Source organism: Thunnus albacares, chromosome 13 (assembly GCF_914725855.1).
Source record: "Thunnus albacares chromosome 13, fThuAlb1.1, whole genome shotgun sequence".
NCBI lineage: Eukaryota > Metazoa > Chordata > Actinopteri > Scombriformes > Scombridae > Thunnus > Thunnus albacares.
In genome coordinates, this window is record NC_058118.1 from 29555558 (window position 1) to 29583098 (window position 27541).

General features: G+C 39.9%; 1 protein-coding gene across 3 annotated transcripts; it reads right to left on the reverse strand.

Annotated features, from left to right (window-relative positions):
- Nucleotides 1-3060: 3060 nt before the first annotated feature.
- ap2b1 (adaptor related protein complex 2 subunit beta 1) lies at nucleotides 3061-27184 on the reverse strand. 3 transcript variants are annotated; one of them, XM_044370302.1, is made up of 22 exons: nucleotides 27060-27184; nucleotides 24325-24379; nucleotides 24005-24110; nucleotides 23027-23162; nucleotides 22556-22801; nucleotides 21972-22162; nucleotides 20938-21159; nucleotides 19835-19955; nucleotides 19364-19459; nucleotides 18394-18509; nucleotides 17658-17823; nucleotides 16678-16776; nucleotides 16125-16384; nucleotides 14324-14516; nucleotides 13019-13060; nucleotides 12073-12225; nucleotides 10427-10572; nucleotides 9503-9632; nucleotides 8392-8476; nucleotides 8029-8115; nucleotides 6571-6725; nucleotides 3061-5682 (listed from the first exon to the last, which is right to left on the reverse strand). In XM_044370302.1, exons 2-22 carry the CDS (start codon nucleotides 24359-24361, stop codon nucleotides 5608-5610), a joined length of 2862 nt encoding a protein of 953 aa, XP_044226237.1. In that variant the 5' UTR covers nucleotides 24362-24379; nucleotides 27060-27184; the 3' UTR covers nucleotides 3061-5607. The 3 variants fall into 3 exon arrangements, with proteins under 3 accessions (XP_044226237.1, XP_044226239.1, XP_044226240.1); XM_044370304.1 differs by lacking the exon at nucleotides 27060-27184 and adding an exon at nucleotides 26851-26958; XM_044370305.1 differs by lacking the exon at nucleotides 13019-13060.
- Nucleotides 27185-27541: the final 357 nt, after the last annotated feature.

The window sequence follows — 27541 nt, forward strand, 5'->3', positions numbered from 1 at the left end:
CCCCTGCACTCCTGAAGAGCGAGACAGTGCTGATGAAATGTTGAGCGGACTTTGATTTAAGATTTGAGTTGGCTTATATCTTTTGAAATTGGAAGATGCTTATGGAATAGTTATGGCTCACTAAAAGTGTAAGTACAGATAACACTGCTGATTTGAATGTTTATGATAACATGGATCTATCATTAACGTTTGATATTAAGTGAAATTAAATGTGTGAGAGGATTATTGTATAATCTGGCTTCAATTCACCACATCAGTATCTGCGTTGCCAGTTTCCCCTGCCTCCAAAATGTTCATACACATGGATCAGAGTTAACAGGTGCGCACATTCTCCTGTCAAGTTTGTTTTTATAGATCACAACTTTTGCTTAGAAAGTGGTGTGTGCCTCACTCAGGCCCCATTTTATGCATACGCATCAGTTATAAATGAGACCCCTGATCTGTTCAGATAAAGATAAGCTCCTCCACGTCAGGTGGTGTAGTAGATGGCTGACCTCTATGTTTGAGCATTTTGCACCTAGTCAAGAAGAGATTATGTTCATGTGTGTGACTGGCCTAAAGAATGTAGATTTTTTTTTGTGTCTTACAAGATTGTAAGAATGTCAAAATAAAAAAAATGTTAACATGTTGTTCAGTGCTGTTCATTACTTTTTCCTTTGTTGTATATGCATCAGCACCATGGTCACCTAGGAATGTCGACTCCATCAGCTGTACAAAAGGTTGGATTTACCTGTTAGGGGATCCCTATTGACCACCCCACCTCCCACTCACTGTACATTGTATATGTGACCTGTCGCCTCCAAGTCCCCATTTTGTGCAGTGTACATAGCATACTCATTCACTCCTGTTAAGGGTTGCCACAGCAGATCATCCGTTTCCATCTCTTCTTGTCCATCTTCCTCTGTCACACCAACCACCTGCATGTCTTCCCTCACCCTAACCATAAACCTCCTCTTTGGTCTTTCTCTTTTCCTCTTGCATGGCAGCTTCATCTTCAGTATCCTTCTCCCAATATAACCAGCATCTTGACTCAGCACATGTCCAAACCATCTCAATTTTGTCTCTCTCACTTTGTATCCAAACCGTCCAACTTTAGCTTTCCCTCTAATATACTCATCCCTTATCCTATCCATCCATGTCACTCCCAATGAAAATCTTAGCATCTTCAACTCTGCCACCTCCAGCTCCACCTCCTGTCTTTTTGTCAGTGCCACCGCCTCCAAACAATACATAGCTGGTCTCACTACCCTCTTGTAAACCTTCTCTTTCACTCTTGCTGGTGTCCTTCTGTCGCAAATCACTCCTGACACTCTTCTCCACCTACTCCACCCTGGCTGCACTCTCTTCTTCACCTATCATCAGCACTCCCTCTTACTTTGAACAGTTGACCCGAAGTATTTAAACTCATCCACCTTCACCAACTCTACTCTTTGCATCCTCACCATTCCAATGTCCTCCCTCCCATTCACATACATGTATTCAGTCTTGCTCCCACTGACTCTCATTCCTCTTCTCTCCAGTGCATACCTCCACCTCTCCAGGCTCTCCTCAGTCTGCTCCCTACTCTCACTATAGATCACAGCGTCATCTGTGAACATCATAGTCCACAGAGACTCCTGTCTGATCTTGTCAGTCAAGCTGTCCATCACGATTGCAAGCATGAAATAGCTCAGAGCTGATCCTTGATGTAATCCCACCACCACCTCGAACCCATCCGTCACTCCAACCGCACACCTTCCTGATTCACTATCCCCACATCATCCAACCTTCTCTCTCATTTTCTTTATTCATCAGCCCCTCAAAGTACTCCTCCCCCCTTCTCAACACACTCTTCTTGCTAGTCAGTACATGTCCATCTCTGTCCTTCATCACCCTAACCTGTGGCACATCCTACCCAGCTCGGTCCCTCTGTCCAGGCAGTCAGTACAAATCCTTTTCTCCTTCCTTAGTGTCCGACCTCTCACACAACTCACCATACACCTCTTCCTTAGCCTTTGCCATCCCTCTTTTTGCCATATGCTGCATCTCCTTGTACTTCTGTCTGTACTTTCTTGATCTCCCTGGCTATACAACTTCTTCTACAAAGTCTCCCGTCTTCCTTCCTCTGTCCAGATGACACACAGAGTACTTTCCTAGCCGTTTCCCTCACCACTTCTGCAGTAGTTACCCAGTCATCCAGCAACTCTACGCTACCACCCAGTGCCTGTCTTAACTCCTCCCTGAACTTCAGTCTTCCTTCTTCAACCTCCATTGGATCCGCCAACACTTCCTCTTCTTTGTCTCCAAGGTCATTCTACTGACCACCGTTCAATGCTGCCTAGCATTGCTGCCTTGAAATGTGTATTCACCACAGCCATTTCCATCCTTTTTGCAAAATTCATCACGTCTCCCCACTTTCCTCTCCTTGACACCATACCTACCCATCACTTCCTCATTACCTCTGTTCCCTTCACCAACATGCCCATGCTCCAATCTGCTTGGGTATCATCATCACACCTTCAATTTCCAGCTTCATACTCATCACTCTGTCTGACACTCTCTTCAACTCCTTTTATTATTAAAAAAGGCTAAATCATTTCCTAAAACAACTGGGAATTGTAGTTTTTAGCAAATGTTACTGAAACATGAGTAAATAGTGCATTTGTTGGGGACTATTTTCAGCTACAGATATGGTGCACTAATGAGGATTTATTGCAGCAAGACAGTTAATGTGGGATTGATTCATAGTAAACCACAGTGTGTGTTTGTGGTAACGAAGGAGCATGTCGCCCAGTGCAACAGTGTGACTCGTGTCACAGAGGAAGAAGCAAAAGCCATTGTTAAACAAGTGTTGCTTGCTCAACAATGACTAAACAAGTAACACTTGTTAGTTGGATCAATTCATTTTTGGTTTTGGTCTTTTAATGAGATTTGTTGGCAAGAAAAAAAAAAGCTTTGTGATACCACAGAAGTTGAGTTAAGCTAAGTTAGTCATGATGTACTTGTGTGGTGTTAAATATGCAAGAGAAAATGAATCTGGCTTTTTCGCTTGCCTTCTTCTGAACACACAGTGATGCATCATGAGTTTGATATTTTATTGACATAAGATGTGGTACTGTGACAGGTTTGCAATAATAAATCATTTACAATAGGGTTACAGCAACAGATGCTAGAAATTCAATTTCATAAGATGCAACGATAGCTCTCTCCATACATTCTGTATTGCTGGCAACAATTATGGATATACGTTGTACATGTTTGTGGGAGTGCTTAAGACAATGCTGCTTAAAAATATGAGACCTGCAATAGAGACATGAATTGAGAGAATATAATTTTTTAAAGGGTGTAAATCCACAGTCTAAATGAGAAAGGATAAAATGGACAGTGGGCTCATGCAGGCACATAAATGTATTTTTATATGAAAATAGTGTGATGAACACATCTTATATGCTGAAAAAGCCTTTTCTGTTGAATAGATAGAAGCAAGGCTTAATTTCATTATCAGGGTAATACCAAAATTTTTAATTTATTACCTACACAAACTACACCATCACTGGACTACACTGGACTAGGGCAACTCTGGGCCTTAGGGCATATGCACTCCATTGCTCTATAGCACACACAACGCCAACACTAGAGGGTTATATTGACACTAGCGTATTAAAAACATAAAATTGGCATTTAACCAGAGACATTTGCTTGAATGCTTGGTCCTGTGAGTTTGGTTTGGCAGAGGTGCCACAGGTTTAGACTGGCTCCACAATAATGGCATTAAGATTACAAAAACATTTGCATCAAAAGAAAAGGAAAACTTATTACAGCATACATATTACAGAATGGAAACTACTGCAACAATAAAGCCAGTTAAAAGGAAACACGCAGAGGTAGATGCACAATAAATAGGAAATGACAATAAAGGTGTATAAAGCCAGGTACAACTATGTGGTTGCAATAAATGGAGCTATTACAAAAAGAACTACATGTGAAATAGTAATTCGAAAATATCATACTAAAAACGGAGTGGCATTGGTGTGTCAACACATAATCAATAGCTGCTATAAACTGTAGTTTGTGTAGTGGTTCCAAAACTAATGAGTGAAGGCTTTAAAGTTGAAAATAATGGCAACCTGGCAATATTGACCAACAATTTTAAGCCCACAGATGTACGCTACTTGCCAGTCAGAAGCTTCTAAGCTGCCTGTTCTACTAACCGTTTGCATCCCGTCCACCTACACAGCTTGTTGACAACTAACTGCACTGGATGTATTAAATATTTTCAACATTACTTTGTAGTTACATAAAAATTTGCTCTTGCCAAAACAGAACAGGTCCAGGTTTTGTTTGCTTTTTAATTAAGGATTCTGTTTTTATGTGCTTTTTGGAATTTGGCCATTAAAAACACCTAAAAGGAAATAAGACGTTTACACTTAGCTGAGGTGAAAGGGGTGGAGTGCCGATAAAGGTGGAGAATAATAAAGGAAAGGAAATAAAGAAAGAGATCTTTGTGTTTTGTCACCTGTAGTGTAAACCCTGCACACTGCTGCCATCCAACATTACATGCCTCCACTGCACCAGGTAGACAAAATAAAGATCAAAAATGGCAGCAGACAAAAATATCACAGTGTGCATAGATGAAAGAAATACATTCATGAGAGTAACATAAATCACAGGTTAGAAGCAGTAATGAAACGCCGTATTTTAGTAGTAACATTAGAGTTACTGATGCTATATGTAACCTCTGATTTGCATTTTTCTTTTCCAACTTTTTTAGAATTTCACTTCAGATTTGTGGAGCCTTTAGACAGAAACTTAAGTATTTGTCACATTAAATACAAGAAGCGTTTGTCACTTAAGCACGTCTCTAAAAGTCATTGTAGGCAATGACCTCCGGGAGGCAAACCTGCTGTAGAACTGGCATTGGCAGCTTCTGACAAACACCTAGGTTTCAACTCTCTTTACACAGATTAGTGGCAAAAGGATCAAAGGAACAAATCAATACTGTATTATCCTGTAGGTACAAGTGAAGCAAAGCCAGTATCAAAAATAAATCAAACTCGAAAGAGGTGTGAGCTGCGCACAGTACAAAATAAAAAGCAATGGCTTCACAGACACTGGGGAGATATTTTTTTTTCCCCATTCAGGACAGTTTTTACCATCAGTCACATCTTCACAACATTAAGACACTAAGTTAAGGATGGAATGGTAGACACGTTTTCACTGGGAGGTAAAAATCAAAATGGGGAGTCGAATAAGAAGATTCAATAATGCTTTGAACTGACAAAATAAAGGAAACATCAACAGTGTGTTTACCTTGTTATTCTGATGGTTTGTAGCTTTTTTCATGATGTTCACCAAACCATTTTACACAAAGGCCAGGGCTGTTTTGTTTTCAGTACAGTATTCGACAAAGCTACAGTATGGTGATCACGCCCAACACTTTTGTTTTAACTAACATTTGCCTTATTGATCTCTGGAAGGGAAATAAATCTGTTACTCCAGATTATTTAGTATCCCTCATTCACTGTTTGGATTCCTTTGTTTTGGCAGTTTTCTGCAGATGAAAGAAAATGATAAAACACCGCTGCTTGTTGTCAAGGATGAAGCAGAGTTGCTAAGTGGTACAGCAGATCAGTTCTTCAGCACAGAGTCGTACATCTGGTAGACGTACTGAGAGACCTCAGGGGCCCGACACTTGAGAGACAGCTATGGAAGCAGAGAGGAGAAGACACAGGGTTACAATGGAAGACACCTTCATTCACACTTCTTCCACCTGAAAGAGGCCATTTTTAAAGCCTAGACAAAGCTGTATTTACACCACTAACACAACACAGTTTAAGGATGCAGGATTGGCAAAGGACATAACAGTAATGGACTTTTTTCTTTTCACAGTTTAACTTGTATTTAGCCTTTAACTTCTTCAAGACTTTATCTTAAAGAATACTTTACCTTACACTTTGATTAATGCAAGTATCAGGAGCCTATGAGTAAGTCATATCGACGTCTTCTGGCAGCTAATGCCTGAGTAGCCTCAGTACATGAGGAGTAGTAGGCCAGAAGTGGACCTCACTTATTGATTTGACAGCTGTGAGCTCCCACAACTGACTTTGGCCTTCTCTGATTGGTTAGAAAGCACAGGCTTGCTTAAAAACCTCAGGGGGGGAATATCTCTGTACTGCTGCCACACTGTTCAGTGGAAACCTTTCTCCACATTAAGATATGCTTTGGAGCATATTTCAAGTAAAAAAATATATAAGCGAGAACTTACATATTGTAGCTTTAATATCCTGGACATCAATACAAATGTTGGTAGAGTTAAGGACAAGGATTCCTGAAGCCTGATTGGGGTAAACTTGTTTCCACAGTTCTTCACAGTAATTAGTGATCTAGTTCAGTTTGAAGGGCAATATTTGGATATAATGTTGTCCATACAGACTTGGCTCCATACTGGTAAAGTTGGTGAAAAAAAACAGCTCTAGATTGCCGGGATACTCAACAAGACTCCACTATAAGTGCAGCAGTCTGTCTTCTACTCCAGTTTGTATAAATGTCACTATGGTGCCCTGTTGTAAAAAAAAAAAACAGATACTGTACCGTGTAGTTGGGGTTGCCAGGCTGGATGCGGAGCTCAGCCAAGATCCAGATGCCATTGGTTAGCTTGAGGGACTGGTAGAGCATGTCCTGGCCTTCTACGTTTCTCTTTGCAATGGTGTAGATGTTGTTGTTCTGCAGCTTCCCTGATACTGTGTCTGCAAGACCAGAATTAAAGTTACTTCAAGTGATGAAAGCATCACTCAACAACTGTTTACTGGACTAAGAGAAACCACATGAAACACACATAAGAAGCTGTAATCACTACTGGAGCAGTAATCACTATACTGTAGGTACTAACTAATGTATGCACCAACTAATGGAAACTCTGCTACTGGCAAATGGTTTATCAGGGAATTAGTGGTAAATTAGCTCTATGGGGGTGTTAATTAATCATGACAGACAACCTTCAGATTTCAGTAAACCTGACCAGGTATACTACAACACTGGTCCTGGGCAGCCACCGTGGGTTATTAGTCATTCTGCTGCCAGGATGACAGCAGTACAATCATGAACATATTCTGAAAGGAAAGAAAGTTGGAGGTATCCTTCAGGTACAGAGGAAGAGGAAATATTGAAGTATCCTGAGACAGGCATGTGGGTGGAGAAAGAAAACACAGAGAGAGGTGTGAGGTCTTTGGATGAGCTGTAAGAGGTTATCAGACATTTTTCAAGTCTTTAAAGTGATACTGGTGCCTGTGCTAAAATGAACTTTTCAATGTGAGGCCTGGGGACTAATGAAGGACCAAAAGGGGACAACTGGTTGTTTGTTGCGGGGTAGGATGAAAATTTGTTTCCGAAAATTATGATTATCAAAACTGCTTGAAGAAAAGCAGTAAGTTCTAAACACGATGCCCAAATATCTGACTGTTTCAGTAGAGACACTTTGATTTTGTTTGTATTTGCGTATCAGAAGCTTTAATAAATAATCTCATGTGTTGCAAGCAAGGAACTTCCTGTTGTTTTATGCTATGTCGTGAAATATATTTCATAATAATAATAATAATATATTTTTTTCTATTAAGCTGTCCTTTATGATTATATTTTGATATTTCGTCATGTGATGGATCACTTTGTCTTAAAGCTCATCATCGTTCATCAATCACTTGGTCGCTGCCTTGCACCAGTGATCCATGTGACTTATCTAGCAAAGACAGGAAACTTTAACTGGTCGGCTGGTGTTTATATTGAACACTGGATGAGGACAGATCAGGTGGAAACACTGAACTTAAACCAGCAATAATCTTTATAAATGAATCTGTCACTCCTGCAGTGAACGATCCTACGAGTCAAAGTTAGAAATGTTAAACATCAGCTTGAATAAGAGCAGAGAAGCCATCTATTCAGCCATACATCATATTTCTGCTTTGAAAGAACAAGATGTTATAAAAATTGCAATACAACTGAAGGCATTTTTTTTTTAAAACAAAGTTGATATTTACACAGGGTAACCCTCTTTACCTGCATTTAGGTGGCACTCCTTTATCTGGTACTGAAGCTCATTTTCATTGGGGATGTCTTTCCAGGTAGCCAGGAACACCTGTCGCTCTGAAGAAAACAAAAAACAAGACTGAATATTATTGGATGATTGATGAAGCTCTAACTGGATTTTAATTGGTATCAATTAGCTGTACTTTGTATTTTCAGGAGTCACTGTCACAGTGGTGCAGTCTTAAAGTCTGCAGTGAGTCTATTTAATGAACCTTTTCATATTCAATCTGATCACTATATGAATAAACAAGTTTTCAAGTGTTCCTGCTTCAGTAGCTGTAGAAGATGTTTGATAGTGATGGTGTTTTATAAAGTTGTGAGAAACAATTATACCCATTTTTCCATCCTCGACGAAGAATATGTTGAGAGGGATGAGTACGCTGAAGTAGAAAACATCGATGCTGTTCTTCACGGCAACCTGTGAATGAGAAACAAAACAGAAGATGGGCTTGATATCAGGCAAAATTACACACTTAAAATTAAAAATATTAAATCACCATCACATTGTATTATGTGACAAAAGAAATAACACTTTTCAATGTCAACTGCAATGTAAAAAAAGGTCAACTCAACAACAGCTTTCAAAACACACTTTCTAGCCAATTATGACTTCACAAGACTTCTGGCAAGTGTGAATATTTTTGCGTTTGGTGGCTGGAAAGTTATTCGCTGTGGGAGTGTGATGTGAGATCACTAGATTAGTAGAAAAGGAAGATCTGACTCAGTGTCATTTGATGTTGAAATGCATCTCTGGTGGGCAAGTTAGCTGCTTCCCCCAGTTTCCAGTAACACATCCTGAATCTACTGCTTTCAAAGATGCAAAGAAAATTGTTACAAACTGTCTTCATACTTTACTGTGTGTTGCCCTGAGTCTGTTTTTGCACTTTTTTACACCACCATGAACCTGTTTAAAAGACTGGTTTATATGATGTGATTACTGAGTAAAAACTATCTAATAAAAAGTTAAAATGTTTGTTTTGCCAGCGTGGTCTTTGCTTATGGAGGGAAAAAAGAACAGAGACAAGTGAAAAATACAGAAATTGCACCACATGGGGGGAAAAAATCACTGATTCATTAAGCTGAGCAGCCAGTCAGACAACTCTCAATGACTGGGGATGGAGTTCAGTTAGATTTTATTGAATTTGAATCAAGTCCACTTAAAATCCAAATCCTTTCTGATTCCTTATCGAATCTAATTACGTTAAGGCCAAAATAACTACACCTCAAAGATTTCTAAGCAGTTACATACTCTATATGTTTCTATTGCTCTTTGCTAATAAAAGAAAAAAGCAAGGAGAGATAAAAGGTTCAATAAGTTGTCACCACAAAATCTACAAGTAACGGTCGGCCACAGACGCTCAACACTGACCGTCAGCCGGTTAAGTTATTGGGAATGATGTGTTGCACTGCTGATCAGATGTCTGGTGATTGAGTGTTTCTGTACCTGTAGATTATTGAGTGGGTCCATCTTCATCACTGGCCCGATGGTGTTGATCGGCAAAGAGACCTCGATACTCTGGCTGGGCATCAGCGGAGTGTGAATGGGTAGAGGACTGGTGGGGATCATCCCAAAACTACATGTAGGAAAAAAAAAGACACCAAAAAAAATAACCATTAGTGGCATTCAGTAGTAAAGGAGTCTGATACAACAGTCTTATTGTGTTAGAGAGGTGTTGATTCAACTTTATGGACCATAAAGTTGAATCAACACCTCTCTAACACAGTTTCCACAAAAACTGAACACAATAAACCAGGATTTTATTGCAGGGCTGTTGTTCAATGTTAATCTTAGAAGTGAGAAAGCTGTAGCAATGAATGGTAGCGGTCTGTGTGAACAACTCACATCTTTACATATTACTAACTTTATATTCAAGAAAGGCAACAGCACATGTAGTTAAATCACCTGCTGGTATGAAACACATAAACCATTTGCAGCAAAAGCATCTTCTTCCTGGCTGATAGCTATTCCAACTATGTGTGGTTTACATGTACTGACATCTAGTAAACTGACTTTGAGTTAAGATTTTTTTTTATCTGTGTGTTTTTTTTTTAATGTTTTCTAACACAGGATTATTCATTTGGGTCCTTCAATTTTTTTTCCAGTTGAGAATAATATTTTAGTAGATCAGCAGTTTTCATAATCTGAACAGGAGAGTGTGTCTGTTCATATGTGTAAACAGATGTGATAAAGTGAATAGTTGAGAGTTTAACTTTCCTACTTGTGGCAAAAGACTATAAACTTTAAAATGAGCCAAAGTTTAATCACAGTAAGAAGGCAAACGTGGCATTTTATGATGGAGAAATCAAAGGAGTCACCAAATATAAGCGGTAGTTGAAAACGATTTCTACCGCGAGTCATCTCACCGACCTGTTCTTGTTGAACTGGATAGCGAAGTCGGTCATGTGCTGCAGGGCCTTATTGGTGAAGCTCATGTCCATGTACATGTGGCCCTGACGGCGAGAGAAGGTTCCAGAGATCTCCAGTCCCTTGGCTTTCACTGCAGGCAGCCACACCTGGAAAAAAAAAAAAAACACAAAGCACCAGTGAAACCAATTCTATAGATATTTTGTTTACTTTTAAAGCTTGTGTATGTACACTACTGAATCACGTTTCTGCAAAAGCAATTTCACCATTGACCTGGTCAGTAGGTGCTCGCTGCCTCGCCAGCAGCGAGGCGATGTTTAGTTTGTATTCTGATCGACATTAGCGATGAGTGTAAGAACACTGCCCTCTCATTCATTTCAATGAGACTCTCTGTGGTTGCAACAAAGGGTGCAAAAAAGGCAAAAAAACTGAACCTGGCTCAACTGGCTGCAACAGAAAACATCCAGCAGGGATACATCCCTGGTAGATTACTTTGTAATGTTGATGGCATATTTTAACCTTGAATTATCACGACTGCAGAAAAATAAATTGTTGCTGTAATTTTTCCATAGTTTTAACTCTTTTACGGCATCTGATAGACCTTCAGTGTGACTGACTTTGTAAATGGCCCAAAGCTTTACTGTGAAGTTATGCAGCAGTCAAAATCTAATATAAAAATAATAATAATAATAAACTTTATTTATATAGCACCTTTCATAACATAAAATGCAGCTCGAAGTGCTTTACAGAAAGAGGTAAAAACAAGCAAGCAGGCAAAAAAAAAGATTTTATAATATTAAAAGAAAGGAGAAAGATAAATACAATGAACAATAAAAAAAACTACAATGATAAAAAGAGGTGAGAGGATAAAAGATAAAACAGGTAGTAAATAAGCTGATAACAGTAAAAGGCAAATAAAAAGGTTGAGTTAATTAAAAGCAAGACCATAAAAATAAGTTTTGAGCTGCTTCTTCTTCTATGTGGTTGGAGTTTGTTCCAGATCTTCGGTGCGTAGCTGCAAAAAGCTGCTGCCTCACCGTAACTTTCTGCATTTTGTTTGTGGCACATTTAACGAGCCGGCGTTCAGCGACCTGAGCGAACGGTTTGGAACATATTCTGACAAACAATCTGAGAGGTATGAAGGTGCTAGAGACCTTTTTGGGCTTTAAAAACAAAGAAAAAATGACAGTTTAGAAATTAGTCTGAAATAATTTGGATTTTTGGAAAAATATACAGTAAGACAAACCATTAAAAACAGTTATTCTAGTTGGGACGACATGGAGGCTACAGGGAGCTGACCCTTTGTAACAGTTAGGGATACGGTGGTAAGAGAGGAACTAGCAAGAAAGTAAAGCTTCTCTTGAAAAGGTAATCATGATACTGCGTAGTGTGTGATGCGATTACACAAAAGGAAAATCCGAACCTTCTCTTCATGTGTTTTAAAACTCTTGTAACCCTTCTGACACAGTCTAAGGATTCGTGAAACATTCCTGCTTCTGTTGTTTTGTAACTTTCTCTCTAACCCAGCACAAAGCTTTCACTACTGCCTTTACTGTGAGCGATACATCTATTACTGACTGAACACACGTTCTCCATTATTCAGGTGAATTCTACCAGGACTCTCGAGGCGTGAAGTCGTGTGAACTCACTGCTTTTGGAGCTACGTAGCCTCCGGTGGTGATGGCCATGCCTGTGGAAAGCTCAAACAAGTCGTTGAGGCCACTGCTGACAGCTGGAGGTGCGGGTGTTGGTGACGGAGCGAAAGTACTGGGGACAGATGAAGGGATGAAATTCTGTCCAACCTACAGCAATCACAACAAAAAACACACACAAACACACAAACACACATAATTTAAGTTACCATCATTTCAATAAACATCACTGACAAGGTGCTATGAAGCGAGAAAAGTAATCACACACAGAAAGTCATGCCAAATGTTCTTCTTGCTTAACAGAAAACAATTAAAACTCTTCAGTGATTATGAGGGAAAACAAATTAATTTCAACCAGTTGATGTTATGTAAAAAGCCAGACAGAGAAAAAAAGATCGAATGTGAGGTGAGTTTGGTTTTGCGTGTTTTAACCCATTAATTACAACACTATGATGATGTGAATACAGTGAAATTAAAGGGATATTTACCACCGTATAAGTGGTTTGTTGCCAAATTGATATATTCTCACAGTATATGTTCATGTTGCTCAACCCTTTACTGGACCTGCCACCACTCTAAATGCCTGAACATTTTAAATAAGAATCTCATTGCTCATTTGTCTCTGAAAAATACTTTAGAAATGCAGTTTGGTGAATAATGTGGGTGAAATTTACAATTTCCAGAACACTTTGTTCTTCCAGATAAAAAACATTGAAGGAGAGACCAATGACAGCCGAGTGAGCCCTGCGTTCATCCAGTTAGATGCTGTTTCCAGGTGGTGAAAATGGGCTAAAACATGCAAAACATCCGTGTCGTCTTCTAACTGAAGTTATAAGAGCGTGAAACAGAGAAGCCAGGTTTAAAAACTGGTTTTAAGAGTGTGGTTGGTTAAATTCTGGAAGCATGCAGCATGCAGACTGCCAAACAGAGGGGCTTGACTTACTGCTGGACTTCCCCCAACACCTCCGCCCAGGTCTCCCCCCAGCTACAGGAGAGAGGAGAGGCCCCCAAAGACAGCATCCAAACATCACAGACAAACCGAACACACAAACAAAGACAGAGACAGAGACTTTCTTAGCAACCGCAACCCATCAAGAGCAGCCCTCACTTTCTGGGGAAAATAGCAACTCTGAAATGGTTATGTTAGACAATAAAATAAGACTTTAAAAAATCTGCAAGAAGATTATCAAGAAGTCCAGATATTCCAGCAGCTTGGAGAATTTGAAAAGTGACCATAAACAGAAGCAGTTAAATACAACAAGGCTTAATCATACTTAGGTTTAAGGCAGGTTATTAATGTGTTAATGTACAAAATGTATTCATCCTGGATTTTAAAAACATGTTTAATGATATCTTTGTCAGTTTTCAGAGTGTTTTTGTGTCTGGTTACACAGAATCAACATAAAAAAAGATATAAAATATTATTTAGCAGTTTAACTTGAAGTAAACTGAACATTATAACCCAACAAAAAGGCACAATAAAATAAAAAAATGTAGAAATTTACTTCAACACTCGTCAAATGTAACAAAGTGTTAATATTGATTGCGTCGGCTCACTTGTTCTTCCTTTAATGGCTTCCACAATACTTTATTCTCACGCTATCAAACAATCCTATTGGCTGGCGATGACCATGAAACAGCCCCACCATCAACAGTCAGAAACTATTTTCAGAATAGTGTTTAAATTAAATAATTAGAGAAACAGAATGGGTTGATCCATTGTAAAGATTTAACAGATAAGGCTGGTGTTATTCTTGTCATTCTCAATGGATCCCAAACAAAGACTAAAACCAACATTAGTCCCTCTCATAATAGTTTCACACTTTCCAACCCCGTATGTAGCACTCAACAACAATTCTTTACAAATGTGTCACAAATGAATATTTAGATTTAAAATAAATGGTTGGTAGTGATTTACAACTGCTGTTTTAAGAAGGAAAACAAAATTATTCTGCAGCATCACTTGTAAGCCCTCAGATGATAGGGGTGTTTAAACTAAAAAAAAAATATTGCTCAAATTTAAGCAGTCATATTGGTACAAAAACAAGGAAGCAGAGAAAGCTGACTGAGCTTTATCAATGCTTCCACCCTACAGCAAAATTTAAAAACAAGTGATTCATCAAATCTGTGCTTGTAATGAGAATATACATAAGTTTATTCACATCTCCAGAATCGTGTATATATATATATATATATATATTTATATATTTATATATTTATATATTTGTGTGTGTGGGTACAAGCTCACCAAGCTGTCCAGGCCCCCTCCCAGAAGGTCCACTGCACCCATCTGCATGGAGGAGACCTGGGGCACATTGACAGGAGGGCCCAGGTCCAGGTTGAGCAGGTCACCCAGAAGGTCTCCCTGGCTTGGGATGACGTGTGGCTGATCTATGGCGGCTGCTGGCCCACCGCTCACTGGGCTCTCACCAGTATCAATGCTGTCATCGGAGAAAACAGTAGTACTGGTAAGGGACGGGTATTTGAAAAAAAATCATTACCAACAGAAAACTCTAGGGCTGCTGGTCGACTGGTCGATTAGTTGGTCGATATGCTCTCGTCCGACTGAATTCTCATTGGTTGAATAATCTCTGTGTTATTTTCATAAGGAGAAAAGTGCTACATCAACAGGCTTCCAGGATTAATCCATTATTTCCTGCAGTGGGAGGGACAGACTAACAAATTATACACCCCCCTTGTTTTCACAACTTTGAACTTGCCCAACCTGATGGAGACCGCTGGCTCTAAGGCAGTGCTTAGTATGTTTGCGTAGCGAGCGGGAAAGAGCGAGGGGCAGAGAAGTGACGGTGGATACAAGCGTAGCAGAGGAAAAGGTTAGTGGTAAGCTCTCAGGCTGGCAGTAAATGTACAGTACAGACTACAGTGTGTCAGTTAATAAATGCTAAAAAGTCACATCTGTTGTTTCCTCAAATGCTGGAAAAGTGAAGGAGGTTAGCTCCAAAGTTAGCAACAATAGGTTAGCATAACCTGAAGAGGCAAAACGGAGAAATGTGAGTTCACTGTGCACTTTATCTTGTTTGGAAGCAGAGATAGAGGGATAACTGTTCATTATGATTTCTCATTATCAAACATGTATTTGGTTGACAGACAAAATGAAACCTTCAATCCATGATTTACTGTTCATAAGCAGCACACACAAACTATTCCTCCTCTACTAGAAGTCAGTGAGACATGAGGAAACATGTTCTGGGTGTCGGGTAATGTCTGATTCTCCTAAACAGCTGGTGGAGCCAAAAATTCACTATGAAACATGAACTGGAGTGCTCTGTGTCTACAGATATTGTAGGGTTGACTTTGTGTTATCGGTTGATAAATTGATGACACATGTTATGTTACACCACATCCTGTTAGGCAACAGAGTGTTGCTCAACAGCCTGAGGTCTACACTGGTGGTTTATTCAGGCACACACACTGTATTTTGTTGCGTCTTCTCTGTTTCACACGAATGACACACAGTATATTACCAAGTGTAAACAGACAGATAACTTCTCCAGAAATTCAAGCTCAATGCTACGCAAAAAAACCCCAAAACACTATTATAAGTGACATATATATATATATATATATAGCACACTAGAAGCTTTTAAAAACATCTGCACTAGTCTGTAAAGCCTTTAATTCTTTGTTCAGATTCAGCTGCTGTATGTTTGATTATTAAGCTGTAAAAAAAGAGAGATGTGGACAGAAGGAATGATTACAGAAAGCAAGTCCTGTTTCATTGTTCACATGGGCTACTATTGTTTAAAGATTCACTTTTCAGGGGGGACAGTGAATTTTGAGGATTTAGTTGTTATCTGTCATGCATGATGCCTGGATATTTTAATGCATTCTTTTTGAAAATTACAACAATAACAGAAAATACACGAATCTAATCTATCGATATACGTTCATGCGTAGTACAGCCAGTGAAAGTTCTACACAGTGCTGGTGTTCTGCAGGCAGAAACAGTGGGCGGCAAAGGTTAAAATGTTAAGTAAATGCTATGCAAAGTGTATTGTCATTATTTGAATAGTGCTTTTGTGTCTGACCTGCTGTGCTGGACAGGAAGGTGTTTCCGGTGGATTCCATGGCTGCCCTCCACAAAGGCGCTGGGGGGTTTGTGATAGACAGAGGCCAGGGAGCCGATGTGGCAAATGAGCTCATCCAGCAGAGTGGGCTCAATCAGATCTGTCTCCTCTGAGATCAGGGGCTTTTCTGACAACACCACCTCCTTGGCGGTCACCGGGTCGGTGGACAGCAGGCGCCAATAGATGTAGCCCCTGTCACGCAGGTCAGGGTTGTCAGAGTCCTGCAGAAGATGAGGAGAGGTCAACACACATGTACTGTAATTTATCTTTCTTGCTTCCAATTGCATTTATTCAGTGTAGGATTTAGATCTTGAGGACCACAGTTGGACTAGCTGTCAGAATATATACTTCTGATACAGAGAGCTATGCCTCTCAGAAGGTGCAAAAACAAAACCAAGATATTTACAGGGCTGTGTAAGAGCAGTAAATGAATAAATCATGAAAGTGATGATGTAAACTTGCACTTCTGCAGAATAAAACAAACAACACTCGACAGCTCCTGCGTGTTTTTCACCTGAGTGGCCAGGCTGAGGACCTGCTGCACCAACTCCTGAGTCTCTGATGGCTTCTTAAGGAACAGCTTGACGATGGCAGTCAGCAGAGTGAGCTGGACCTGTAAATCAAAGCACACACTGTTGTATTATGGTCATTTGTACAATGCTTCCCAAATTCCATCCGCCCACCCGTCCACCCGTCCTCGCTGTGGGAGGTTGAAAAAAGAAAAGTATGGAGATAGCCCAGAAATGTGTATGCAGACAGGGCTGAGGCGAACCCCCCACTCAGCTGATAATAACAATTATCACTCCAAAACAAAAGAGATGCGGTGCGTTTACATGACTTTAAGTGACAGTTAGTTAAGAAATCAGCTGACTGGAGAAAGCTGACTCTCATGTAAACCAGACACCTGGTAACCATCGAGGAAGGGGATTAGAGAAACCTGATTTCCACAGGTTAATATCTCCTAAAGAACGCAAATTTCTCTGCCATGTATAACCACGTAACCGGGTTTTTAAATCGGCTTTTTACAATTACTTGTGCATGACAAAAGACTAGAGACGGGTAAAGCACAGCGCGGAGCGGCTGGATGAAAGAAGGGACCATTAGACGGAGCGACACATCCTCATATTTTATCTAAAGCCCAACTACAACTGACACTAACATGAAGCAGCCACTAGAAGATATCAGTGATTCATTTGGTGAGTACAATCTTATCATAACTGATGGAACTGTAAGCTCCAAAAAGTTGCATAAAGAGGGTTTATCCTTTAAATACAACTCAAGGAGGTTCCTGTAAGAAATGTATTCTATCAAGTAAACTGTCCAAACTCAGCTGGGTTGAATTACTATCCAATATCACTTCTTATAATCTGAGTAAAACATGTGTCTCTGCTGTAAAATGAGCCCTTCGGAGCTGAATTTTCAAAGCAGAGTTACAATGAATATGATTTAAATGCAAAATCAGTTCATTTCTGTTCATTTTTTTGATGAACCCACCTGAGTGCTTTCATCATGGAAGCCCTCCAAGAAGCTTTCCAGCAACTCGTCAGCATTGTCGATCCTCTCAGCGTACTCGCCAACAATCCAGATCATGGCGGCACGCGCATCAGGCTCGTCCAGAGAGTCCAGATTCTCACAGAGTGTGGCGATGATGCTTTCATACCTGAAGAACACCGATATCAGCTTATAGCCTCAATGTACAATGTATAATAAACAGTAGATGGACGTGAAGCTGATTCTGACAGAACACAAAGTTAGTAGTAGTGGTGGTAGACGATGCTTCATTCATGGATGTTGCTGCAAAGAAGCTACAAATTCTAAAACGTGGACGTTTCACACACATCTTCAACCCGACAGCACAGAAGATCCATCTGATCAAATGTGAAATATGGTCACAATCTCCCCGTTTGTTACGGAGTTATGGTGATGAATAATGGCCAAAAAATTTGCAGAACATTATGATGTCACAGTGAAGTTGACCTTTGACCTTTTGGATATAAAATGTCATCACTTCATCATTTTATCATATTAGACATTTGTGTGAAACTTTATGAATTCTTGAGTTATGGCTAAAAAATGTATTTTGTGAGATCACAGTGACCTTTGACCTTTGACCAACAAAATCTAAGTTACCAGTTACCCAGCATGCAACACTAGTCACAGATCTGGTTGGACACTGTAAACTAACAAAGTTGATGTTACGGACTGGTTAATTGTTCAGTGGGAAACATACTTGTTGGGATACTTGCGGAAGATGTCCCTGATGACCACAATAGCCTCCTGAACCACATAGTTGACCTTGGTCTGGATCAGGTCCAGCAGGGTGCTGACACAGCGCTCAGCTGATTGCTAGAGAAGAACAGGACAGAGACACCATGACATCATCACTTAGGGGAAACAAACAGTCCTCATATATCATTTAAATTTGTTTGTTGGCGAGGAAGGAGACTGACTGTCAACAAGGAGCCAAAGAGACGGGACATCAACTAACAGACTGTGATTTTCTTGATGTACACAGACTTCAAAGGGTCAAACGAAGCCAAACTAGAGCAGATTACATGTGGATTTTAAACTTGACAGAGCATCTAGTCTTCAGAGTGTTTTTTTTTTTTTTTTACCTACATCATCGACCAGGACAGAAGAGACCTGATCAACATCTCTCAATAGAAGAGTATGGACAACTGGAGCAACCAGAACATCATATATTCACATATATAATGTACCTGACGTTTTATTGTTCACTTTAAAAACATATGCAGATTTTTTTTCTTTTGCAGAAACGATTCCCATATTAGCAAACTGAACTGTGTTGATCTCTCCTGCTCTGCCTAATGTCCATACTTACATGTTTCTGTGAAAAACGTTTCTATAATTTCTCCTGTGTTGCAGCAAGAAAGTACACACGACAACAAAGTGAAAGTGAATCAGTGACTGTAGCTTTGAAGCCGTAACTTTTGTTTTTCATACAGATGCAGGACCAAATGACAAGTAGCATCAACTGTTAAATAACCACACAAGGATGGGACAGATACATTTTTACTCTTTCTGTGCAGAGATTTACTCGGGGAGATGAGCGAATGAGTTGTTATGATATTTTTACTATCACAGCGCTCATGTGACAAAAACTGAAGTGAATTAGATTCTTGTGCTGCGATTCACATGATAAGTTTTCAGCGTCGAGATCGGCGTCGATCATTTCTTACCTCCACTTTGATGGCACAGCGTCCGATGGCTCGTACAGCCTTACGCACAAAATCAACATCCACCTCTGTGGCGTATTCCTTGAGTTCAGCCAGCACCTGCAAGAAAGACAGAAAACAGCAGTTAAATATACTGTATGTGTACCAAATACAACACCACACACACTGATATTCAACAGCTGGTTTAGTTACAAATTTATTGATTTTAGTTCCAGTTTGATCCATTTAACAAAATTACAGGTTTTTGCTCAACCTTCTAATAACAACAGACAGCAAGATTTAAACAATAAAAATCTATTAATCCATCTACTTCATTTGAATGCAGTATATGCAGTGGTGTATATACAAGAAAAAGCATACTGTATGCATACATGCAAACTAAACCCTCTAACCAAAGACCCTAATTCTTCATTGTTAGAGCATAATTATCTTCTATACAAAAGGTCTCATGATGTTGTGTTTCGTGTACGGTACCTGGGCGATGTTGGCCTGAGAGGCCAAGCGGATCATGATGTCCAGTTTCTCCAGTTTCACATAGATAGGGTCGTTGTACTTGACAAAGAACACCTTGATCTCCTGCTTCAGGATCTCGGGCCTGCACGCATGAACACATTACACGTTAGACTGTGGGAAGACCTGATCCAGAAGAAACAAGTCACAGAGGACATTTGGTTGTGCTTAACAGGGAGAACGCATGATTTTTTTTTTTTAAATAAGACATAATCTATTCAAGGACTAGACATTTACATAATATTCCGTAGACAGCAGATGTTTCTTTTAGATCGCTAGATAAAAGGCTCCTGCTGTAAGAGAGTGTTATAATGAGTCACTTGTATCCCTTATGTTGCTCGGCTAGCGATGTTTTACCTGGATGTCTGCAGGAGTCAGTCAGTCCTTATTTAACATTAAAACTTTCTTTGATTTGTCTTTTTTTAAATCCTGTTTTGTTTTAAATGTTTCTATTTCTTGCATCTGTCTTTTTATGTTTTTCTCTCATTTTTTAAGAAGCACATTGTATTGCATCTTTTTGTATGAAACGTACCTATATCTAAATGAATTTGCCCAAAACATTCTGTGTCCAAGAACACAATGTTAGAACGTGGTCAATGCAAAACGAAAGTCTGAAACATGCTGACAGTCACAGAAAATCTTTTGATGATCCTAAAACCAACAGCTTCGAAGGGCTTGACAGAAAATGAAGAATATCAATAAGCAAAGCTAGTAGTCAGCTGAAATCCCCAAACAGCTGAATCCAACAGTTAATGACTTCTTTAACATGGTAACAAAGTCATTAGAAACAACTATAGCTTGTCTTCTTTACTGTATTTTATTTCCTGGTAGGTAACTGTCTAAAATGTGCTCATATTTTTGTAGGTTACCCTGCTTTTATTTATTTACTGTATTTTTTTCACAAAAAATGGTATGTATTCCTACATTATCTTATTCAAAGTTACTTATGTTCTGGAGGAAATAAAGAAGGGAGGTCTAATAGTGATAAAGTGTATGATGGTAGTAGCAACATGAAGCCATCTGCAGCTACAAATACAAACCAGCTTCTGCGTTTTGTGATTACACACCTTTTCTGGACGATGAGGTTGATGTTCCTCAGAGCCACGTACTGGACCTCAGGCTCTCCGGAGAGCAAGGTGACCAGCGGCGGGGACAACTTCTTCAGCAAGGTGTTATAGTAGTCAGAGTCCTTGGGAAGCAGCTCCAAGAACTTCATCAGTACCTTAACAGCTGACAGAACCACTGCGGAGTTGGCGTGAGACAGACGGGGAGTGACACGCTCACAGATGCTTTGAAAAGGAAGGAAGGGAAGATGAAGGTGAGTTAAAAAAAAAAAAAAAATCAATCTGTATCAATGTATCAATGTAATGTATCAATCTGAATCAAGTTTGAGTGTCACGGTGTAGTGATAGTGTTGGGCTTATATCTGCTCTTACACAGCTTTTAATCATTCTTATTTACTATCACTAATGAACTAAATTACCCCAAACAACCAAACAAACATATTTTCTCAATACCTCTAGTGGCATCTAGCCAAGTATGTAATATTGGTTTTATATGTCCAGGTTCTGCGATATCTGTCTCTGAGATTCAGGTGACAAAGTCCACAACAAGACGTTATTAATAGCTGAGTATTATCTCAGATATTAGATGTTTAATCATTTATGATCAGACGTTTACAGTGAACAGAGAGAAGCTTTTGTCAGGAGAAAAAAAACTGAGCGTTCATATCTGATCATGTCTCCATCAGATAATTATACTAAACTAAATCAATGTGCAGAATGCCTCGCACTGATTAATATCACAGCCAAGTTAGCTGTAACCTTCCCAAAACATGACTGCAGTAAAATCAAATCAAATCAGTCAAATGTTCATGTTTTTATATATTCTAGTTCTAAATGTAAAACACATTTGTAGGAAGTTACTAAAAGATTTCCACAGTCGACTGATCTTTCTACTGTATTCATAAATACGTTCTCCCCACTGCCCAAATAAAACAAATACAGTTTAATCAGCGATAATCTCTTCAATCATCAATAACTGGTATGATGGTCAATCAGCACAAGCCTACACTCCGTACTTCAGTCTGAGAGTTTGTTACCTTTGGGCCTCACGCTCATCTTTGGGGTTGTAGTTGGACAGACAGTCCAGGATGAAGATCTGTCCCCACTCTGTGCACTCATTGAGGGCCGTCAACAGCTTGTTGATGTTCTGAGGGTTGAGGTCCAGCAGGTTGCTGTTGGGGTGAGACTCGCTGATCTCAGACAGGGCAGCGACCGCATTGGCCACGACCTAAAGGACACGTGTGAGACGTTAAAGGATAACTCCGCAGCTATTACGCAACTTTACTATAAATAAATACAGACGACAAAACTCAAAGAGCAGTCAAAACATTTCACAACTGACACACTGCTACTCTTTGTTCTATCATCTAATAACTAGACCACAAGACAGAACAGCTAACATTAAGCCTCACCTAAACACAACCTAATCCAGGAAATACCTAAATTCACCTGTTTGAATAAACCTTTATTCCACTGGGTTATACTGAAGAACAGAAAACAGATATAAAGACCAAAAATATTCATCAGAAGCTGTTTCCACGATTGTCTTGGCATGAAATGACAACCTAACAAAAAAGGCTCCAGGTTGAAAGTATCTTTCCATCATCAGCCTGACACCTACCATGGGATTTGAGTCAGCAATGAGGTCTCTCAGGGAGTCCAGGAATCCCTGATCCTCCACCATCTGGGCATTGATGTCATGAAGTTTAGCCACACACACAGCAGCTGTCTTCCTCACGTACGGGTCCTCATCCTTCAGGCATTTCCTCAGCGGCTCACACAGGTACTCAGTGATCTTGTCCACTCGGATGCAGCCCATGGTGCGGACGGCCAGAGCCCGGATCAGAGGGTTGGGGTCCTCACAGTCCTGGAGGACAGGACGAGAGAGGACGATTGTGGTTTTAGTCAGATTAGATTTCATTAAAACGCTCTCCAGAATTGATAAACACAAAAAGGCTGCTTTCTCATTTGAGTGCAGACAGAGAAAACAATAAACAGCATTTTCAGATGTATCCTCCCCAGAACGGATGGAGCCACAGTTTAAAATACACTGATGGTTGAAAAGACAAATCGAGTTCATTTAGGTTCTTGCCTTGACAAAGCTGTTGACGGCCATGATGGCCATGTCAGGCTGGCTCTTGGCGTAGTTCATTAAGTAGAGATACACCAACTTCTTCAGCTCCAGGTTGTCAGTCTGCATGCAGTTGACCACATCTGGGAACAAAGAGCTGACAGCAAAGCACGAGGACTCTGTTAGAGTTTACAGTACGAGGCTTCAATGTGTAAAAGTGAACAGAGCTCCACAAACTGTCTCCTCCTTATTTCTTACATTCCTACTGTGTGTCGATCAATGGTGTTTAAGATTTTAACAGTGTGGTTGTATATCATTTAACCCTCTGTAATTAGGAGGCTGGTAGGTTTTGTGTAATTGTCCTTGATGTGATGTGACAACTAATCTGCTTGATCAATCACAATCGACTGCACCACTACTCAGTATCACTTTCTGAGCAGTGCTGAAATATAGTTACAGGAACTCGTCCTGAAAGCTGGCAGTGAGCAGTGGAAACAAGAGAAGATCATAATGTTGAATTATGTTTAGTTAAGTCCCTGCAGTGGGAAAATGGCTCAATGAGGGCGAGGCCACTTGGCCTTCTGCCTGTAAATCTGAACCATTTTTTTGTGATAAAAGGTTCAAGATGTGTGAACCAGATTCTTTTGTTCAATAATACTAACCAAAATATAACCATTTTCTCCTCATCTTAAATGCCGTTTCATTAAAAGATTGCCTGCACACTGACAAAAAAGTTGAAGAGGTTCTTAAGATGCTTAAAAATCTATTAATTTCATGTGTAAAAGTTCTCCCATCATGTTATGGGGACTGTTGATTTTGGCCACACACACCTGACACTATCTTATGAAGAGTCTGGATTCACCCTGTTACTATTCTCATTGTCTTTAAGACTAACTCACACTATTAATATGTGGTCTTGTTTTGATTTGCTGGACACACCAAAGTCAGCAACTTATGGTGCTGTCTGGTTCATGTCAGAGTTTTAATTTTCTTCTGTACCTGACATCCTTGCCAACAGTCATGGCAGCGATGACCTTCTTCACGGCCTCTTTTCTCTTCTCCTTCTTCTCATTGTTCAGCTCTGCCTTCAGTTCAAAGATCTCCCCTACAAGAGGAATCACAGCAGCAGCCAGGTTTGAATATACCGTCAGACAAAGTGGAATAAAATATTTTTTTTTACAACTTTAAGCTACTTGCAGTAGAAATCAAAGGAAACTGAACATTAAAGGGTTAAATTCATTCTTCAATAAGCAGATAAACATGTTTATCAGGTTCTTCTGACTGATGATCGGTTCAGCAAGACGTCCTTCCCTACTCACCTTTTTTGTTTGTTGTGAAATATTTGGAGTCCGTCATGATTGTGGTCCTTTAAGTCTGTAGAAAAGAAATACACTGAATCAACCTATTAGAAAAATCTGCAATAATGATTCCCATTCCCTTTAAACATTCCCAATGTCCCTTCTTTCCTGATCTAATCAAATCACAATCATGTTCAATTAATTATGTCATTTAGTGTACCAGTCCTGCCCCCATGATCTCATTTGGCTTAAATATTATCTGCAGTAAGTACATACAAAGTCAAACTGGATTCAAATAGTACATCGAAAAGTGAACAACAACACTTGTATTGTGGACTGCACTTTCCAGCATGCATGCATCATTATTTGAATACAGATGACTGTATATTTGCATCTCCCAGTATAACTGTAGCCATCACTGTATTGTCTTATTATTTTACAGATCTCCAGATTAAAGGCAACTTCCATGAAAACTGAAAGACACACATACACTCTCACGGCATCTCTGTCTGTTTCCTCGGGGGGTTTTCAATTGATATTTTAGCTTCTTATTGTGAAGGACATACACTACACAGCTAAAAGTATGCATACACCCCTTTTTATTAGTGGGTGCTGCTACCTCAGCCACACCCATTGCTAACAAGGTCATAACATAAAGCAGACAATATAGCCAAGCAATCTCGTACTGAAGGACTCTGTGACTTCCAACGTGCTGCTGTCACAGAACGCTATCTTTCCGATAAGTGAGTTTCATTTGCCTCTGTCAGCTATAAACGGTGTTATTTAGAAGCGGAAACCACACAAACTCTCAGAACAGGACTACCAAGTGCTGAAATGCATTACTAATCATTTCAAATCCTCAGTTGCAACACTCACGAGCGAGTCCCTAACTGCCCCGGGAAGCAACGTCAGCACTATTCATCGGCAGCTTTGTGACACGAGCTTCCACGGTTGAGCAGAGGCACACGTGCATATAATCACCGTGAGCGATGGCAAGCGTCGGCTGTGTGCAGCACACTATGACAGCACCGTGGAGAAACGTGTTGTCTGAGAGAGATGATTCAGGCTTTACTATGAAGGCTGTCGGACGGAGCAATTTAGGTTTGACAGATACCAGGGGAACCCTGCCTGCCTGAATGCACAGAGTCTACTGTAACGTTTGGTGGAGGGGGTCTGGGGCTGTTCTCATCATTTGTACTAAGTCCTTAGGTCCAGCTTTGTGGCAGCAGGTTGGGGAAGGTCCTTTAAGGTGAAATGATATTGTAGAAATCCTTTTTAAAAGAGAGTGGAGGCTGCTACACCAGCATTCAACACCCATGTTTTATAATGACATGTTCAAAAATCACTTATGGACGGTGGGTTCAGGTATCTACATATCTTTAGCCAAGTGTATGTCAACAACAGGTTAAGGTATATGACGTTCACTATTTTGTTGTCATAAAACAACAGTCAGGTGCTCATACTAACACTGAGAGAGGTTTTCCTGTTCATACTGGCTATTAAAAGATCCCTGTCAAAAGTGTTTCGATGTAAGTGATGGAGGCCAAAATCCACAGTGTGTCCACACAGTCATTTTGTGCAAAAATGCATTTAAAATGTATCTGAAGCTCATATGAGGCTTCAGCAGTCTAAGTTAGTAATATCAAGTGGATATTTTCCACATTTACAGCCTTTTTACCATAAAATTCCCTCTTTGTGTTTCTCTAATGAGCTGCGGTGGAAATGTAGTATCAAAAAGAGGGCATCTGGCACTATAAAGACTAACATTGAAAGAGATCTGCTTGATTTGACTCATTTGGACGCTGAAGCTTCATATTAGCTTCAGACAAACATTTTTTGCACAGAAGGAGGCTTGTTGATTTTGGCCCCCATCACTTAGCCTAAATTGTAAGTACATTATGAAGGGATCTTCTAATGGCCAGTATGAACAGGAGGAACGATTGTGGCAAGAAAAAATATTTCAGTGCTCATTTGGGCTCCTGACTGCTGTTTTAAGACAGACTTGAAAAACTGTGAGCCTGTCCTTTACCTCTAAATGGGAGCTAGTATTTCTGTACCGTTTGAAGGATGCAACACACATATTAAATAATACTCAAAACTGTCTCTCATAGTAAGAGCTTACTATGATGAAAAATAGGTTCAATTTCATTACAAGTGCTAGATAGGTTGCGTTATACTATCGTTAGTTACATTTCAGCGTGAATAAAACGTAACTTAACTATGGCTTTAACGTTAACAGTATCAGTTAGCTCCTAACGCCGGCTATATGTTCATCCCGTCCATTATCTTGTTACATTTTAGTTACCTAAGAAGAAGCCTGAATCAGTCGTGACTTGGGTGTGACAACGCTTTGGTTTGACCTCTCAAACGTCACGTAAGCTACAATTAACTTGGACTACAGCAATTTCACTTTGCTAACGTTAGCTTGCTGCATGCTAAATACATCAGTTTATAGTGATCGGAGCTAACGCTAGCTTCCTCAACCTAATAACCACAAACAACAAATCCAACCAAAATGTAGAGTTACCAGTATCAGCAGGCTTTTACCGTCGGTGTAACTTGTAATGTTGTACTATTAAATCTGACATTAAAACAGAAAAGTGCCCAGCGGCCCTTTTTCCATTGCTGCTGCTGCTGCTGCTGTTGCTGCTATGTAGTTAACCTAGCTATGAGGTGATGAGCTGCCCATCAGCTCATCCGCACAAAAAATAGCAATAACATTGTAGAAATTCTGAATTGTAAAACACTTCAGATACCTTATTGGGTGTATGTAAACGGGAAAATGTTACGGTGGGTGCAAGACGCAGGTTGGTCCCTTGCCTGGTTGGAGGAGGAAGATGGAGAATCTGGATTGTGATGTCGCGTTCACCGTCATCGGAAACTGGATTACTTCCCCCTTGAGCTGGAGTCTCGACAGGATACTGGATTCCAGGATGTGATGTATCACTAACAAATTGGAAGGGTGGTTGGTGGACAGATCGATCAGTTTCCATTGTAATGATCGTTTAGGTTCATAAATAAAAATGAGTAGTGCAAGCGCTGTATCTTAATTGAGATTGTTTTTACAGATTTATACAACAGATTTCGGGCGTGACGGGTTATAAAACCACTGTTTCCAATAGTTTTGAATGTAGCACGAGAGGAAAGGTTTGATTGGGATCTCAATGCTGTCCTGACTGTCAGACTGGAAACAGTATATTTACACACAAGGGTGTTTTAGCCACAGTGAACTGACTGT